The sequence below is a fragment of the Pelecanus crispus genome, chromosome 12 (assembly GCF_030463565.1).
Source record: "Pelecanus crispus isolate bPelCri1 chromosome 12, bPelCri1.pri, whole genome shotgun sequence".
Taxonomy (NCBI): Eukaryota; Metazoa; Chordata; class Aves; order Pelecaniformes; family Pelecanidae; genus Pelecanus; species Pelecanus crispus.
The window spans coordinates 26,372,712-26,391,275 of NC_134654.1; the positions used below are offsets into that span (position 1 = coordinate 26,372,712).

At 54.7% G+C, this 18,564-nt stretch overlaps 1 protein-coding gene across 1 annotated transcript; it reads right to left on the minus strand.

Annotated features, from left to right (window-relative positions):
- Nucleotides 1-13,430: 13,430 nt before the first annotated feature.
- SLC16A6 (solute carrier family 16 member 6) lies at nucleotides 13,431-18,274 on the minus strand. The gene is given in 7 exon segments (XM_075719875.1): nucleotides 13,431-13,894; nucleotides 14,530-14,700; nucleotides 14,703-15,351; nucleotides 16,324-16,457; nucleotides 17,243-17,288; nucleotides 17,291-17,388; nucleotides 18,020-18,274. Coding segments are annotated over 7 exon segments (1,578 nt in total). The 5' UTR covers nucleotides 18,255-18,274; the 3' UTR covers nucleotides 13,431-13,649.
- Between the last annotated feature and the right edge of the window lie 290 nt (nucleotides 18,275-18,564).

An 18,564-nucleotide genomic window follows, 5' to 3' on the forward strand; every position in this document is an offset into this window, starting at 1 on the left:
AAACGGCGGCTGCGTTCATTAAAACTGTCACGTATTAGACTTCCCTGAAGACATCGCGCTTAAAAAGATTTGCGTAGCGGCGGGGGTGACAGCGCAGGCTCGGCTAGGAGGGTAGGTGGGCACGGACGGCAGCAACCCCGCCGTGACTTCAGCGAGAAATAAAGCTTGAAAAAGCGGAAAAGCAAGGGTGACGGCGGAGGCTGGGGTTCGCGCTGGTGAGCTTTAGCATCCCAGCTGCAGCCTGGCTTGAAGCTCATCTTCTCCACGCGTGGCTAACGTGTCTCTGCTCTCCAGCGCGTCGCCCGCGTTCCGGCAGGCTCAGGGCCTCGCGTGCTGCGCGGTGGTAGCCCACGGCGGCTCTCTCGGCTCTCGCAGGCAGCTGGCATCTCCCGGGAGCTGCCTGCCGTATGTCACGGGTGGGAGCGGCGCGTGGGGACGGAGCGGCGCAGGCGTGCACGGGGGCTGCGGCACCCACGGGTGGGAAACTCGCATCCCACCGGCGTTCCCGCTGCTGTAACCGGAGCGGAGCATCGCGGCTGGGCGCTTACCCTCAGGGCTGCGCGGGAGGGGGCCTGGATTCATTAGGCGCGGGTGCCCCCCCCCCCCTCCCCCCGTGACACCGGTCCCGAGTGGCCGGGCGGCAGCGGCGCGGCGCCGCGGGCCGGCCGGCAGGGGGCGCCAAAGGGCCGCGCAGCCGGGGCGGTGCCGGGGGGGGACCCACGGGGGGGGAACCGGGGGGAGGGGGGACCCGGGGGGGGGGGACCCGGGGGAAGGGGGGGACCCACGGGGGGAGGGACCCGGGGGAAGGGGGGGGGACCCACGGGGGGGGGGACCCGGGGGGAGGGGGGGACCCACGGGGGGAGGGACCCGGGGGGGGGGGGACCCACGGGGGAGGGACCCGGGGGGAGGGGGGGGACCCACGGGGGGGGGACCCGGGGGAAGGGGGGGACCCACGGGGGAAGGAGGGGGACCCATGGGGGGGGATCTGGGGAAACGGGGGGGGACCCACGGGGGGGGACCCGGGGGGAGGGGGGAACCCACGGGGGAGGGACCCGGGGGGAGGGGGGGACCCACGGGGGGGGGACCTGGGGGAAGGGGGGGACCCGGGGGGGGACCCAGGGGAAGGTGGGGGGGGACCCACGGGGGGGGACCCACGGGGGGGACCCGGGGGAAGGGGGGGGGACCCCGGGGGAAGGGGGGGACCCACGGGGGGGGGGGACCTGGGGGAAGGGGGGGACCCACGGGGGAAGGAGGGGGACCCACGGGGGGGGAGACCTGGGGGAAGAGGGGGGTACCCACGGGGGGGGGACCCGGGGGGAGAGGGGGATCCACGGGGGAAGGGGGGGGACCCACGGGGGAAGGAGGGGGACCCATGGGGGGGACCTGGGGGAAGGGGGGGACCCACGGGGGAAGGAGGGGGACCCATGGGGGGGGATCTGGGGAAACGGGGGGGGACCCACGGGGGGGGACCCGGGGGGAGGGGGGGACCCACGGGGGAGGGACCCGGGGGGGGGGGGGGACCCACGGGGGAGGGACCCGGGGGGAGGGGGGGACCCACGGGGGGGACCTGGGGGAAGGGGGGGGACCCGGGGGGGGACCCGGGGGAAGGGGGGGGACCCACGGGGGGGGGACCCGGGGGAAGGGGGGAACCCGGGGGGGGACCCAGGGGAAGGTGGGGGGGACCCACGGGGGGGGACCCACGGGGGGGACCCGGGGGAAGGGGGGGACCCACGGGGGAAGGAGGGGGACCCATGGGGGGGGATCTGGGGAAACGGGGGGGGACCCACGGGGGGGGGACCCGGGGGGAAGGGGGGGACCCACGGGGGGGGGACCTGGGGGAAGAGGGGGGTACCCACGGGGGGGGGACCCGGGGGGAGAGGGGGATCCACGGGGGAAGGGGGGGGGCCCACGGGGGAAGGAGGGGGACCCATGGGGGGGGGATCTGGGGGAACGGGGTGGGACCCACGGGGGAAGGAGGGGGACCCATGGGGGGGGGATCTGGGGGAAGGGGGGGGACCCACGGGGGAAGGAGGGGGACCCATGGGGGGGGACCTGGGGGAAGGGGGGGGACCCACGGGGGAAGGAGGGGGACCCATGGGGGGGGGATCTGGGGGAACGGGGTGGGACCCACGGGGGAAGGAGGGGGACCCATGGGGGGGGGATCTGGGGGAAGGGGGGGGACCCACGGGGGAAGGAGGGGGACCCATGGGGGGGGATCTGGGGGAACGGGGTGGGACCCACGGGGGAAGGAGGGGGACCCATGGGGGGGGACCTGGGGGAACGGGGGGGGACCCACGGGGGGGGGCCCGGGGGGAGGGGGGGGACCCGGAGGAGGGGGGGACCCCAGGGAAGGGCTGGGTAGGGGGCGACCCAAGGGAGAAGGGGGGTAACCCGGGGGAAGGGGTGGATATGGGCGGGGGGGTCCCACGGGCGATGGGACCCCGGGGGAAAGAGGGGGTAGGGGTGGGGGGGGACACCCACGGGGAAGGAGAGGACCCCGGGGGAAGGGGTGGGTAGCGGCAGAGGGGACCCACGGGGGAAGTGGTGGGTAGGGGTGGGGGGGCACCCACGGGCTTGGGGGGACCCATGGGTGGGGGAGACCCACGGGGGAAGGGGTGGGTAGGAGCAGGGGGGACCCACGGGGGAAGGGGTGGGTAGGGGCAGGGATCGCGGCTCTATCCTCCAGGAAGCGTTTTGGGAGCGCCCGGGCCTCCCTCCCGGGGCAGCGGGACCTGCGGCTGTGCCTGGGGGGCGGCGGGGGCCCACGGGGGGACAGCGGCCACCCCCCCAGGCACACACCGGGTGCTCCGGTTTGGTGGCTGTTAGGCACCGGCGGGCTCCCAGTTGCTGCTTCTCAGGTCCCGCCGGCTGAGAGCACGGCCCGTCCTGCCGCGGTCAGCCTGGAAGGAGATGAGGAAGCGTAGGTGGGAACAACTTGCCCAACGCAGGCTGTTTATCAGCCCCCGACTCATGAAATCAGGCAGGTTTTTAGTCTCCATCGCTGCCCGTGGCTGCAGGGTGTGATGCAGAGCTCCAGATACCTGGAGGCATCGGGCAGTGTGTCCAGTTTTGGGCCCCTCAGTACAAGAAGGACATTGGGGTGCTGGAGCGTGTCCAGAGCAGGGCAACGGAGCTGGGGAAGGGTCTGGAGCACAGGGCTGGTGGGGAGCGGCTGAGGGAGCTGGGGGTGTTCAGCCTGGAGAAGAGGAGGCTGAGGGGAGACCTGATCGCTCTCTGCAACTCCCTGACTGGAAGGTGCAGTGAGGTGGGTGTTGGTCTCTTCTCCCAAGTAGCTAGCGATAGGACAAGAGGAAATGGGCTCAAGCTGCGCCAGGGGAGGTTTAGATTGGATATTAGGAAAAATTTCTTCATGGAAAGAGTGGTCAAGCATTGGAACAGGCTGGCCAGAGAGGTGGTGGAGTCCCCATCCCTGGAGGGGTTCAAAAAACGGGTAGACGTGGCACTTTGGGACATGGTTTAGTGGGCATGGGGGTGTTGGGTTGATGGTTGGACTGATGATCTTAGAGGTCCTTTCCAATGTTAATGATTCCCAGTTTTTACTTTCATTACAAATGATCCAGCCACCAAGCCAGGAGGCGTGGGGTTGCTACTCTCCCCTTAACTGGTTTAGTGTGGACTTGGTAGTGTTAGGTTAATGGTTGGACTGGATGATCTTAAAGGTCTTCTCCAACCTAAACGATTCGATGATTCTATCCTACGACAGACGTCCCCTCTGCCCAATTTCCTTGTGCGAGCCGCAGGCTGCCATAGGCTCTGACATTACAGACAGATGTAGGGTACGGAGACCGGGCAGTCACGCAAGCTGGCACCCAACCTTTTCTTTCCTCCCGTCCCGCCGCGCTGTGCTGGCGGCACCCACCGCAGAGCCCTCCCGCTGCTCGCCCCTCCGCAGGGCGCCGCTGCCCACCCCGCCTGGCAGGGCAGACCCCGGCAGAGCTGGTTCTGGTGGCACGGGAGAGCTGGAAGAGCCCGGACCTGCGGCACGTATGCCGGCACCACCGGCCCACCACTTCCCAGTAAAGTCACCCCCCGCCCCGCAGAAACCAGTGCTGACGAATGTGAGGAGCGCATCTTTCAAAGCGGTATCGTCACCCGTTCCCACGGCCTCCTGGAGACAAGGGTGTCCAGGAGCAATGTGTTATCATCCGGATGCTCTGGGCGGATTTCTGGCCGCCCTTTTCCCTGGGAAGCCTGTGCCTGGCTGGACACGTGCCCGTCCCGTGGTGGGAGCGGGTACCTGGGCGCTGCCGCCGGGAGCTCTGCCTGGGAACCATCGCCTCACGCTTCGGGTTGGGTTACAACATCAGTGGTGTGCATCAGTCAGCCGCGTCTTTTTAACTTCCTCGCAGGATGAATTTCACAACCCCGATGTTAGTTTGTGTTTCAGCTGTTGCTGTAGATACTGTAGCTTCTGCCTGTGCGTGTTTTCTTGTTTTTCTCATCTTTCTACGGTCTTACAGACGTAAAAACTGAAGGAGCGCAGAAGTTCAGGGTTTCCAAAGGAAACTGTGGTCTGAGACATGCAAAGAAATGTCAGTGGTAGAGGGTTATACTTGTGGTTAGTAACTGTTTATTTGTTTTGCTAAGTAGAAGCAGGTGTTACAGAAAAGTCAGGGTATTTGGGGAAAGAGGCAGAAGGGTTGCGTTGCTCACACGGGTTGGGGGTCAAAAACCTTCTAGCCGCTATTAACCGTATTGTTTTTAAATACGAGAAGCAGAATGCAGTGGGGAGAGAGAATGATTTTGCTTTGGTCTTTCAACATCGAGATTAAAATCTTTTAACTTCCTTATTTCATTTTCATTTAATGTGTTACATCTTGCAGACCTTACTATCAAGAAATGCATGAGGACGATAGCGAAACAGTGGCAGGAACCCAAATGTGTTCACCCAAACGCCTACAAGCGTTCAAGGGGAGCCGCGAGTTATTGAAACGCCTTGCATGTGCTGCAGGACTAACGCACATAAGCAGAGCGTATAGTATATGCAGAAAAGGCTTGCGTATTTAAAGGGTTACTTTCTGTCATTTACTATGGCCTATTTTAAAATTTACTGTCTGACAAGAAACTACCAGGGCACTAAAAATTCTTCACTGGAAAGCTAATGTTTGTATCATCTCTTGGCTGATGCTGGTTGCTAACGTGATGCTACAGTATTTGGTCTCCGCTGATGCCACATGTATCCAGGAATGTTTGTCTTCATCGCTCTTGAACGCTTCTTTTCTAAATAGGGTCTGGGGTGTGCTCTGTCCCACGCAGCTGTGGGCGACTTGGGCGGTTTGATTCTTTGTATTTGATAAGACTCGTAATAAAATTGCGGGGATGAGAGTCCCTGTGTGGAAGTAAAAGGGTGTTTGCGGGTGAAAGGGGCGGCTATGAATGAGCGGCTGGCTCTTGGGGTCCTGGCACTACTCGGCACACGATCCCAAAACAGTCTCCAAGCACCAGGACCTGTCCATAGCGTGGGTTGCAAGGAGAGGAGCAAAGTCCGGTTGCATCTAAGAGTTTGCATGAAGATCAGGAGATGCCTTGAACTTTAATTCAGGTTATTTACATAGTTTCTCTCTTTTTTTTTTTTTTTTTTTTTTTTTAACCAGGTTCACAGATCTAATTGGCGCTTTGTGCAAGAGGTTTAATTTCCTGTGTCAGGATGTTATTTTTAATGAGTGTGATGAGGATTTGGTTAGACTTCCATTTTTCTTTACAACACCCAGGTAGGATGCTTCCTCCTCTGTGCTGGTAAATGGGCTCCCTCGTACCAGGGCCCCAAATCAGGCTGCTGGGGGAGAGTTCCCACTGTGCACAATTTTCAGGATTATTTTTTGCTCTCTGGTTCACTAATCTACTTTTGGGCTCCCTTCCTGGTCTTACACACTGTGAGCAATTAATTTCTCCAAAGTGTGTGAATTGTCTGCTATTCTGACAGTGAAAAAGTACACACCAGTGTGCATCTATATATATTTTAAAAATTACCCTTTTGAAATAGAATCACTTACACATTCCGATATTTACTGCTGTTGTTTCCCTGCTTATGAAAATTGAATTTGACGTAAATATATAGTTTGTGCCCAGTTACCACTTTACACTGTTAGCTGACCGGGTTGGCCCCCTCTCCTGCGCTGAAGGTGCTTTTTACCAAGGAGAAATCCAGCACGTGGGTCGGGCTGCAACATCAGTGTCTAGTCCTTTAAGACAAATACTGAGGTGGAAATTCCTGTCTCATTCAAAGCTGTGCAAAAGAGATTGAATAAAAAAATCCTTGCGACGTGAAGGTACGAGTGTAGGTCTGGGAAGGACAGGGGTTGATCTCAATGAAAACATTTTATGAAAGCTTGAAGGTGGTTTTGTGTTTAAATATTTGGGTGATCTGTTTGCATCGGGATTTGCTCTGACTGCTGTTGGGGGAGCGGGTTTCCACCGTCGCGTTCCTGATCGCTCTTGATTGTGGTATTGGGAGCAGCTGTGAAGGGCTCTGGCTCCTCACCGGGGGAGGCAGGAGGAGAACAGCCAGCAAAAGGGAGGAGAAACAGAAAAACTGCCTTCATGCCTGCAGACCCCTTTCCAGGTACGGTTTATTTAATGTGTTTTGCTTCTGGCAGAGCGTGGGGAATTGCCTGAGTTACCGGAGGAGGGGAAGCCCTGCAAGGCCGGCGGGGTTCCTGCGCAGGCGAGGGTGGGCACGAGCATCGCTGAAGGTGCCGTTCGGAGTTTTCAAGCGACGGCAGAGGCGAAGCCCCTCGCCGCGTTACGTGTGGCCGACGTTCGAGCAGAACAGGGCCGTGTGTTGCGAGCAGCGAGGGAACGCCTGCGTGTCAGCCGTGCGAGGGCTTGCCGGGGAGCAGGTTCCTCCGGTGGTACCGAGCAGAGGGGGGTGGGACGTGCCCCATCTCGTGCCCGCTCTGGCCCACGGGGCATCTCCGGGGGACCCTTTGCTGCGGGGCAGCGGCGTGGCCGCCTCGCCCGGGCTCCCCAGCCCGCGCTCCTCCCCTCGGCGGGGACGGGGACGGGGAGGAGCGGGGCTCCCGCGGTCACGCCGCGGCGGGGAGGACTAGAACATGGCAGGCAGCTCCGCACCGTGAGTGCGCAGGCTTTTGCTTCGCGCTTTCCTGGCCGGGGGGGGACCCGTCTTCGCGCCGGCTTTCCCTGGCAGCGCCGAGCCGCCTGGCGTCCTTCGCTTGGCGGCACCAGTTGGCAGGAGCCCATCCCGGCGGCGCGGGAGGCCTGCGGCACCCGATAGCGCCCGGGGCTGCCCTGCGGCGGGGCGCGGGGGCAAGGCTGCGCGTGGCCGAGGCCGATAAGCCGTCGGTGCTGCAGCGCGGGGCGCGTGATGGGAGCGAGATACGGGCGCGCGGGCCGTTCGGTGGCCCCTGCTTGGGACGGCGAGGGCGAACTCGCAGCTCGCACCCGAGGCCTGGGGCTGCAGCAGGAGGAGGGGAAGGGAGGGATTTCACGGCGGGCAGGGAGCCCTGCGCTGTGTGGGAAGGAGCTGGATCTTCTGCGGGTTCAGCTCCAAGCAGGGCCCGGGCTGTTGCTCCACGCGCGTTTTCCAATTTCAAGTTTCCCGGCGTGCGCGTCGCAATATTCAGCGAAGGCTGGCTTGTCCCCCAGCGCTGCTTTCGGAGGAGCAGCGGAGGCGCATCCTCTCCTGCATCCGCAGGGATGCGTCCCGTCCCGCGGCGAGGCTGGCTTCTGGCGCTGGGATGCGGAGGGCACCCTGCCCCGCTCTTCCCTCCTCTCTGCGCAAACCAGAACCTGCTTTTACACCCGGTACGGGCTCTCCGGGAGAATCCCTCCTCTCTGCGCAAACCAGAACCTGCTTTTACACCCGGTACGGGCTCTAGGAGAATGCAATGTGGGAAAGTCAAGGTGTAGTAATTGCTGCGCCAGCTCCTGCCTGCGGATGCTGAATCTCGAGGAGAAGCGGCCGTGCGTGTCGAGGTGTCCTCAAATCCCCGCCGTGCTCCGGCTGCCAGGGCCGGCTCCGGCCGGGACGCGCAGCCGCTGCGTGGTCACCGCCGGCAGAGAAAAGCAGGGACGCAGACCTGCGAGGGGAAGGGTTTGGGTAACTTTGGTCAAGTGCCGTGCCTGGGAGCAGATGAAAGGCTTCAGCAGCAGGTTTGTCGGAGCGGCAGCGTCAGAATCGGGCCTTGTCACGTACCTTCATATCCTTCAGGCGACCCGTGCATCCCTCGCTGCGTTACTGAGTTATTCATTTACAGTCAGTTTATACCCTCTGCAGGAAGCCTTCGCTGCCATCGCGCCCGGCGCGGAGGCGCACGTGTACGGCTGCTGAGCTGGGGCTCGGGGCACGCTCGGCAGGGGTTAGGAGGCTGCTTGGCTGAGGCAGGAGCATCACCCTCTTGCTGTGCATGGGCAGCGGTGCGCGGCTGCCCTGTGCCCTCCGTGCCCACCTCCTGCAGTCCTTGAACCCCAGCGCGACCTTCACAAACGGCCTTTGCTCCTCACCGGTGGTTTTGGGTCTTTGTCTCACTTTGCAACGTTTAAAAAAAAAAAAGACCAGCCACATCAACAGCAAAATGCAACAGCCTCGATGTGCTTGAAGTGCTCAAAATGCCTAATTTTGCTATTTTCCTATAGCACAAGCGCACGCTGGTGGAGGTTAAAGCGAATTAGCGGAGCAGAGGCAGGACGGTGGGTACCGGCGTCGCTGGGGAGAGCAGGTTGCTGGAGCGGGAGCGCGGGGTGATGCTCGGCGCCCCGGTTTGCCGTCGCCCGATTCGGTCTCGCTGCCGCTCGGGCTCCTTGGGGCTGGTTTGGGCCGTTCCTCTGCCAGGCTGACTGCGGCAAGCAGCCGGCAGCGGATAAAATAGAAAAAGACGTTCACAACATTAATGAAAGCTTTGACAAAAAGGAAGCGAGGGAAACTATTGTCTCCTCGGCCTTATTCTCATAATGTCTGCGTGTAATAAGTCTTTTGGTTATGCTTGTGGCTTCTGTGACAAAGCAGTGATTTAGGGGGCTGTCTTTACAGAGGCAGAGCTGCTCACAAGGGCCAAAGTGCTGGTGAGTAATATTTTACCACAAATTGTTGTAACTGGAGCTTGACAACTGCAGTAGGAAGGAGGGTGGGGGTTTGCCTTTGATTTATTAGATGACTTGCTGCAATTTGCAAGCACGAGCTTTATGCTAGCACAGCCACGAATTTGCAAATCCTGCAAGTAAAAGTCCATGTGAGTGAAACCGGGGAGGGGAAAACTCTCTGTTTTGCTGCCAGGATCCCCAGAGGTCTCCTGGATCGGCGGGAGGCACGCACGCATCGCGGCTGCAAACTGGCCGCTCCGGCTGACGGCATCGTGGGATGCCCGGGAGCCTTTCCCACGCGTCGCTGGTGCGGTGCGCTGGTGGGAACTGGGGCTCCTGTCTTGTGGTGTGGACATCAAGTATAAAATAATTCCTCTGGGCAGCAGTGCTTTCTCTCTCATCCTTCAAACCGAGCCAGAAGTTCAGGGGATGTTTTCCCAAACCCGACCTGTGAAGCACCTTTAAGATGAGCTTTAAAGAGGGAGGGAGGGAGGGAGGAAGGCTGCTGCTGGGCTTGCATGGCTGTGAAAATTCAGGTCATGTTTACTACGGGCAGCTGGAAAATGATGATCTCGGATGCTAACAAGTAACATCTGAAGGGAAGCATTAAAACATTCAAGCTGTTTTGTAAGCACCTACTTTACTTTTTTCCAAAACCAGTTTAGCTATTTTTAAAGTTTCATTTGTCCCGTTACGTACCTGATGTCAGCTTATCTAAAATAAGTGAAAAAGAATAAGAGGTTGCCCTTCCTTTGAGTTTCAAATGGAAAACAGGTTTTGTCTTTTTTTTTTTTTTTTTTTTTTTAAATCTCAAAACAACAAACAAACCCACTGTACGGCTTCCTTTCCGCTTCAGAAGGGATAGGTACCTATGGTCTGAGGGCTTGTTGTCCTTCTGCAAGCTGACCTTGTGTAATTTCCTTTATTTACATTTGGCTGGCACTGGCCTCATTGACTACAAGAGTTTATGCAGCCACTTTTGAGAGGAATACTGAGGCTTGCAGAAGTGAGTTTTGCCCTGCGTTGTCCTCTTATTTACTGGGACAAAGTAGATGTACAGTGCTACTGAATAAAAAATAAGTATTCTTATCCTATTTTGTTCTGGCCTTAATGCCTTCATACCAGGATAACAGAGGAGGTTGTGGGCAATTAATTTAAACCAGGTGGGAAAAATTACTCAAAATTGTTTCTGTGCAGGGAGACATCTGATAGTGTTACAGTTTTATGTGCTTTTATTTATGTGAACAGCGTGCAGCCTTTGTAATGCTTTCTTTTTTTTTTTGGGGGGGGGGGGGGGGGGGGGATTGTTTTGAGGAAGCTGTTGCAAATAATGTTTGTTCAACTGCTGTAATTGAGCCAGAGTCAAATTTGGAGACAGATTAGCTTCCAGGGACTTTGGTATTTTGCGTTAAGTCTGTTCCGCTCGCATGCGTGATACCCTCTGTTCTAGGACTTCTGCAACCAGAATGAAAACAAATTGCGTTTAATACAGATTATCAGTGGCGTGATGACTCCTTCAACATCTGCAAATCTAACACATGCATTGATATTTGGAATTAAGCAGCGTGGCAGCGTTACTCCTTGTAGGGTTCGGTGATGCTAGGAGTTAAGGGCTAAGCGGGGAAGGGTGTATCTCAGCTGGTGTAAAAAGAAATAAGGTTTGAGGGAGAGAAAATTGCCTTTTAGTGCGACCATCCTGCTATTTAGTAGCTTGATTTCTGATACATGAGCTGCCTAGCCTGGCACGGAGAAAGTATTCTGCAATTCAGGGAGATGATAAAATAATTACACGATTGCACGCTTCTTGAAGACACGAGGATAATGTTCCCAAGTGCCACCAATTCAGTTACCACTCAGAAGAAAAGGCTCCTTCTCATCGGGCCTCCCCGGGGTAAGGGTTTACAAGAGTACCCTTGAGGTCAGCACTAATCTACCGGCTTCCAAGCAACTCGTTTAAAAGGAGGGAGGATTGCCCAATTTGCAGGGTAAACACGCTACTTCAGGCTGAGGAAGCGGCATGTGACAGCCCTGCTGCCAAGAGCCCTTTGGGAGGGGACGCGGTGGCTTGGACCCTGCCACCACCCCGCGGGGCGAAGGCTGACCCCAGCCTTGTCCTAGGGATGGAGGAGGGAGAGGAGGAAAATTTAATTTAAAAAAAAAAAAAAAAAAAAAGAAGAAGAAGAAAAAAAAGAAAAAGTTTATTGCAAAACTCAGTGTTTTAGAGTATTTCCAGAGTCCACTAGGTACATACAAACAAGTCAGTAAATCCTGCTTTGAACGCGTTAAAGCCTGCTTCTGGGTCTTCTGCGCCCGCACACACACATACTCACTCGCTCCCCTGCTCGTGCCGCGACACAGACAGGAACAGAAACGTACGGTGAGGTCAGTGACAAACGTATTATTTGATCTGTATTGGAAACTGTTGTTTCAAAAAAAAAAAAAAAATTAAATTACAGTAGAACCTCGCAAATCTGCAGAACAGGGAGCTTCCACACACACGCAAAACCTGGAGGCCTTATTCCACTTCCAAGCAGAGTTGTAATAGCAAAGTGCTGTAGTGAGGTCTCGTATCACAAAGACTTCAATAATCTTACAATTATAGTCTACAGAACATTTACCAAAAATGCTTGAAGTATCATAAATTAACAATAAATAAAAAGTACATCTTAATGCAACATGGTTATTTGTTCATTTCCTCACTGATTCACAAAACTCTAGTTCTCTGTAAGGGGTTTTCCAGTCCTGGGGGCAACGCAGCGAGGTTCTGCTGGCCGTGCTAAAGTGCTGAGGCAGAGGAAGGACACAAGACGGCAGGTCTCAGGCAGTGAGGATGAATTGCTCTGGTCCCTTGGTTGCAAGAGTGCCTGTATCTATCTTTTTTTTTTTTGGACATCTAAGACAGAAAAAACAAGTCAAGCACCTTCCCAAAAAGAGCTGCGTGGGTTTTTTTTGTGGTGGGGTTTTTTTTGTTTGTTTGGGTTTATTGTGGGGTTTTTTTTTTTTGTATTTTTTTTTTTTACAGATTGTCCCATGTTTCTATGGCTGGTAAAATACAGACAGGTCAGTGTAGCAGTTAATGCATGATGCCACTTCCACTTAAATACACAGAAATGTTGGTTCGGTTCTTTTCCAAACCAAACCAGACTTGGTTTATTTGTCCCCCTGAGTTGCCTAGAGGCGTTAAGATGCATATAGGTGGGGTAAGCAAGCTTGTGTCACCGTGAGTAGGAATCTCTCCCATTAAGACTAAATGAACAGCTAGTACGTTCTCTCTTATTTCCCTTCACGCCTTCAATGTGCACAGGCTCCAGTTCACTTCTCACTGAAGTCAGCAGCAAAAAAAACCAAAAAAAGCCTCTTGCTGACTTTGGGGGAGCGGGGGGGAGCCGCGAAGGGGGTACGGCTCAGACCAGCCGCCCCGTGCCTACGGGCTTGGCAGGTGCGGGAGCAGGCTGCGAGGGGCTGCGGCACGTAGGGGTTTCCGCATTCGTTTGGTGAGGCGGCAAAGATTTCCTTGTGCACCTGTAAGCGAAGGTTTCGGGTACATAAAGACATACTGGGCCAAATCCTCCCTGCGGGGTGGGCTGGTGACACCAGCTGAGGCCTGATGGAAAGAGATGCTGGATGTGTAGTTTTTAATTTTTTTTTTTCTTTTCCTTTTTAAATAAGAACTGGGTTACCCAAGACCTACCTATTAAAAACAGCTACGCTCTATGCTGTAAGAGTAAGTTTCCCTACAATTTCACAAGCTAGCAATACAAGATAGGTATTGAAGAGATTGATGTAAAACCAGCTTTTGTTATGCAAAAGATGATTTTTCCTCTCCTGTTATTTAAGCTAACCTCCTTTAACAATCTCAGAATAAATTAATAAATACTAGTTAAATTAGAAACAGTACATCAGATCTGGCTATCAAAAGAAAACAGTTCTACAGATAGCACTCAGGAGAAGAAAAATGATCTCATGAAACCTGTGCAGTAATAACTGGCCATAAAGATATACGGAGCCTCCGATTTCCCAGCATTTGTGACGTTCAAGTTAATTAGAAGAACATTAGCAATGGTTTAAGTCAGCTATCTAGCCTAGCCTCCTCCTCAAATCTAAAACACGAGTCCATATTCTTCCCGAAGAAGATTCAGTTGGCTACTGGTGGTGTACAAAGTGCTCATCTCCAGTTCGTATCATCGGTGTCTTGCCTGCCTGGAATTTGCGGTAGGGGATGGGTGAGGACAGTCAGAGGCTGAGCTGCTTCTGCTGTTGCTGTTCTTGGGTTTTTTTTCTGGGATCAGTCAAACCTTTACCTATGCTTGTAATCAGGAAAGCAGGAGTGTGCATCACATCTTCATGCTAGACAGAAGTTACTGTGTGGCTATCCGTATCTCCTATGGAGCTTTCCATTGTTGGTTAAAAAAGTTCTTTCTAATAATAAAAAAAAAAAAAAAAGAGAGAGAGTTGTCGGTAGCAACTGTTCACATTTAAAATTTCACATTCCCTTTAGAATGGATGCTTAAAACGTGGAGCAGAGCGACGTTTTCCCCAGTCTTACACCAAGTACATTAGATGGAGATGGAACAGGGTTTTTTTTTTTTTTATGCCGTGCCATCACCACCTTTTCCTGAAGTTTCTGCTTTTCCAATATCCATTTCAATAAAGTCATCTGGTAGATCTGGTGCGACCACCGCCGCCGCGCTCTCCTCTGCGCACTGCTGCTGGCGGTGGCACAGCCCAGCCTTGCATGGTCTCACCAGGGACAGAAACACAGCACCCAGGACCATGCCAGCAGCACAGGAGTAAAAGGCTGAGCTGTAGTTCTGTGTTGTATCCACTAAGACACCTACGAAAAAAACACATTTACAGCAGTTAGCCACAGCCGACTCTCCCTTGCCCATCCATCCCTCCTATAGGATTTTTAATCCAGGTACCACGGCATCATTTTATTTGCAATCAAAAGATAACTCAATGGCAAACAGATGCTAACTTAAAAAAAGTAAAAACGTGTGCAGGGGTACGTAGCGTTGTCTTCAGGCAGGTCAGAACCCTTCGGGCACTGCAGGGACGCTCAGCCCAAGATGCATCGGGCATGTATTTATTATGATAGAAACTTCACCTTTCTGCAGCGTATGGTGGGAACACGTGCACAGTGAAAGCGATTTGTTTCTACCGTTCGCTAGAGCCTGAAGTGATGCCAGTTTTAGGTTTCTAACAGGATCAGGGTAGCACTGCAGTATTTTCCTTCTCTCTGAGGTTCCTCAGTAGAGACTGCCTCATCGGTGGGACTCTGCAGAGCTGCATTGCAGCAGTCTTCTGGCTCCGAGAGCCTCCTAATACTAGTTGCAGGGCTTTTAGGATACTACTAGGATTAGCGCTGCCAGAACACTTTCTAGACAGAGATCAACACCAACGGCTGTCAAACATACAAAAAAAAAAAAAACCACCAAACAAACCACCACCCCAAAGTTTTAGAGTTACCTGCAAGGGGTGGTCCGGCCAACCCAGCTAAGCTTTGAATGAAGACGTAGACTCCAGCCGCAGAAGACATCTTTGCGATGCCAACCACGTCGTCTTCTGCCAGGAGGGGAATATGCGTGCCCGCTACCGTTCCGAGCATGAACCCAAAAAATATGCTACATGTCATCAAGCCCAGAACTCAGAGGCAAAAGGGAAGGCAAACAACGCTACAGACAGCAGAACGACGCAGATGAGTTCGATGTAGATCTTGCGGATAGGCTTTTTGTTGAGAACCCAGCCAGCTGAAATTCTTCCAAAGACCTCTGCGATTGCCATGGCGGACAGTATGTATGCAGAGTGGTCTTTGCTGATGCCAAGGCTGAGACTCAGGGGAATGATGTAGAGGGAGGGAGCAAAGAAGCCCAGGGTAGCGAACAGGCCAAAGAATGCATAACAGATAAAGCTATAGTCTCTCATCACAGAAAAGTCCAGTAGTTTGGTTTTTGGTTCTGGAGGGGTGCTGTTATTGTCAACAAGTATCTGTACGTGTTCCTTTGGTTCTTCACTTTTCGGCTCTGCTTTGGTGTTTCCAGGCACATTGCTGGGTGAGGTAGTTATTTCTACTCCTGAGTCTATGGACTCTATTGAGGTGCGTGTTTGCTCGTTTTCAAGCATGTACTTTGTCTCCGTGGGCTCTTCCGGAGGCTGCGCTTTCACTACTTCTTGCTCTTTGATGACAATGGGTCGCAGCAGCGATCCGCAGATGACGATGCTTAGCTGTAGCACCCCGACAGAGAGGAGGCTGTATCTCCAGCCAATCTGCTCCCTTCAGAGCAGTAATTGCTGAGGGGAGAGGGCAGAAGAAGAAAGGATAACTAAAAGAGCCCGTAGTTACACCAAGGCGCTATTTGAATTGACAGCTAGGGAAGTGACTGAAGCTGCCTCACTGGCGAGTCCCAAGCACCTCAGCCCTTGCAGAGGCTGAGCAGGGGTCCCTCCCACCCCAGGGGTCTGGCACCCACCTTCTTCCCATCAGCTGCAGCAGACAGGAGCCAGAAGTTGCATTTAAACATTGGCTAGTGGCTCCGGGTAGCCACTTTTGAGGTCCCAGCGAGTGAGGGATGCGCAAGGACGAAGGTGGTGTTATTTTTAGTGAGTGACAGCAAACTCAACATTCGGGTTTCCTTTCTCAGCTGACCCCACCCTGAAACCAGCTACTAGAGGAAGTGTCTTAGCTCTACTCCAAGGTGCATGTCGCTGCTTAATTACAAGCCTTCACTTGCAATCAAAGCTGCTTTGCAACGGGTATTACCTGAAAGCAAGCACGCGCAGCAGAAGACCACCTGAACTGCAGAGGACAGGCAGCGACGGGGACACGCTGCCTGGGGACAGGTCCCCAAAAGGCTGGAGCGGTTCGGCACCCCATGCTAAGCACAAGCCCATTAACCTTTAGGAGCAGTTATGTACACCGCATGCGTTTTAAATAGCTGAAATTTCTCGGTCTTATTTTTAGCCTGCTAGATCTATATAGGGAACCCGGCGGGCTGCGTATCAGTGAGGCATGTCCTGCTCTGGCAGGCGATGCTGGGGAGAGCTCGGCATCGTTGGACCAATCTCCAGCATTACTTGTAACCCTGCCTGCAGGGCACGAGTGCCACGGGCACATGAGCAACCACCCGGGGGCTTTAGCAGCTCGTGGCAGGGTCCACAAGCACCCGGGTATTGATGGCCTTTGGCTCCCATTTGCTTGGGAAAAAGGACTGGAGCAGCGTTGTGCTTTAGGCATGCACGTATGAACTCGCAGCGTTCGGGCACTGTACCTGGTGCAAAGGAGAAAACAGCAAAACATTCCCCTGTAGATGCTACTGCTGTGACCAGCGAACGTCTTTTGTCAAAATACTGTGATAAAATGGTGACAGTCGGGAGGAAAGAGAGGCAGTATCCAAGGCCTGTGAATTAAATGCCAAAAATTGCCATAACAACAAGTAAGGGAGGGGGAAACACCGATGCGAGAACACGTTAAGTCAGCTTTCCCGGTGGCGAGATTACAGTATCATTTCGGCCAACTCAGCAAGTCACCCTGGAAGAAAATCATTGGGGAAACCAGAATGTTATTTTTCTTTAGATTGGAGGGGGGACAAGAAAAAAAAAAAAAAAAAAAAAGGAAAACCAAAACAAGAGACCCAACCTCCCAAACCTGCTAGATAATGCCTTCTGTTCCCCAACAGCCAGCGAGGTCCACTTTGAGGACCTCATCTGCTTAAAGAGTTTGAGCCTGTAGGAATTGCTCCCCTAAGCAAGGCAAGCTCCTGGCCACGGATGTGAGCAGGACACCCAGGCCAGATTGGAGAGGGAGAAAGGTATCAGGAGAAAAAAAAAAAAAAAAAAAAAAAAAGATAGAGGAGGAGGTCAGAGGATTTGACCCCATGAACAGCTTTCACGTCCCCAGCGATCCCAGGCAATCAGAAGCAATCAGTACAGCTGCAGCAGCGCAGCGGTCTGCAGGACCAAGTCCCAGGGTGGTCCCCAGGGTGACACGGGGCAGAAGGCCAAGCCTTCAGCCCAGCTCGTCACCTCTGCCAGGACGGGGAGCTCAGCTCAGAAGGGGCAGCAGCGCTTCTCAAGCACCCTCAGGATCGTGGAGAGTAAAAACCCCCGTGGCCAGAGCCGCGCTTGCGGGAAGCCGCAGGAGCGAGCAAAGCGTTTTAGCGGGTAAGGGAACAGGATGACTCACCAGAAACGATGCCGATTGTGACATACATGTCCACAACAGTGCGGGGCGAAGGAGGGCAGTGACCATGCCAGTGCTGATCAGCACCCCTCCGGCCATCACCACGAAGCGGTGGCCAAAGCGATTGCTGAGGACCGTTGACAGAGGAGCTGGATGGGTGGGAGAGGAAGAGAGCTGTGGTCAACACCCAAGTCAACAGCTTGCCCAGCTGCCATCTCCTTCGGAGGCGCTTCTTATAACCCCCCCCAGGTCCCTGTGACATGCCACCTCCCCTGCCAGTTGGCCTCACGCAGCAGAGCATTGCGCCGGAGCCATCCCTGGAGCACTACAAAGCTCATGGCATTTAGGATGTGCTAAAAAAAAAAAAAATCATCAGAAGAGACTAAGATGGTTACATGGCAGCGTGGGACAAGCCTGCAGCAACATCCACAGACAGCAGTGGATTTCAGTGAGGGCCAAGTTATTTCTAATCCTTTTCACTACGAATTAGGTTTCAAAACTCTTGTTTTCACCCCTTGCTGATGAGAGCTAAAGGGCCGGGCCAGGATCAGCGACACGGACCACATCCCTGTTCCACGCAGGAGGACACAAGATGGGGCTCAAAGGGGCTGCCGGGCCGAGACAGACATTTCTTGGCATTTCAGGAGCACGCAGCCTCTCGGCTTTATGGCTGTTATTTATAATGGAGCCATTAGGGACAAAGAAATCCCAAGTACCAGGTCCTCGTGTGCTGAGTCAGCAGTACGACTGCCCCTCGCACTGAAGACGTGTTCCTCTTACCTGTGAAGGTCTGCACAAACACACATATGGATATTATCCAGGATATCCTGCTGTTGGTTTCATCAAAGCTTTCCATCAGGTCATTGAAGAAGACGCCAAACGATTTTATAATGCCGTACGTTAGAGCTTCCACAAAGAAGAAAGCAAAAGCAACTGTCCAACCCCATCCTCCGTCAGGCACTTTAGTATACACATTTGGAGCGGTGCACGGCATTTTTACAGCTTTGACAGTCATTTTTTTTTTTTTTATATCTGGAAAAGAAGGGAGAAAGAGCCAGGCATCAGTTTAAGATGAATTTTGCTGAAAGAGGCACGGCCTAGCAGCTGTAACATCACTAAGGCACCACTAGCCGGTCCTTGTGCTGCCGAGGGATTAAATGCAGGAGTTGGGCTGAAGTTTCTGCCTTGGTCACCCCACCGGGCTCGTTTCTGCCGGTGCCCTTAGAGCCCAGCACCAGAAACTCTCCGCTCAGCACCCGGGTGAGCTGTTCCCATCAGCAACACCCCGCACCCGGGAGCTGTCATCTGTATTTCGGTGCGCGGGG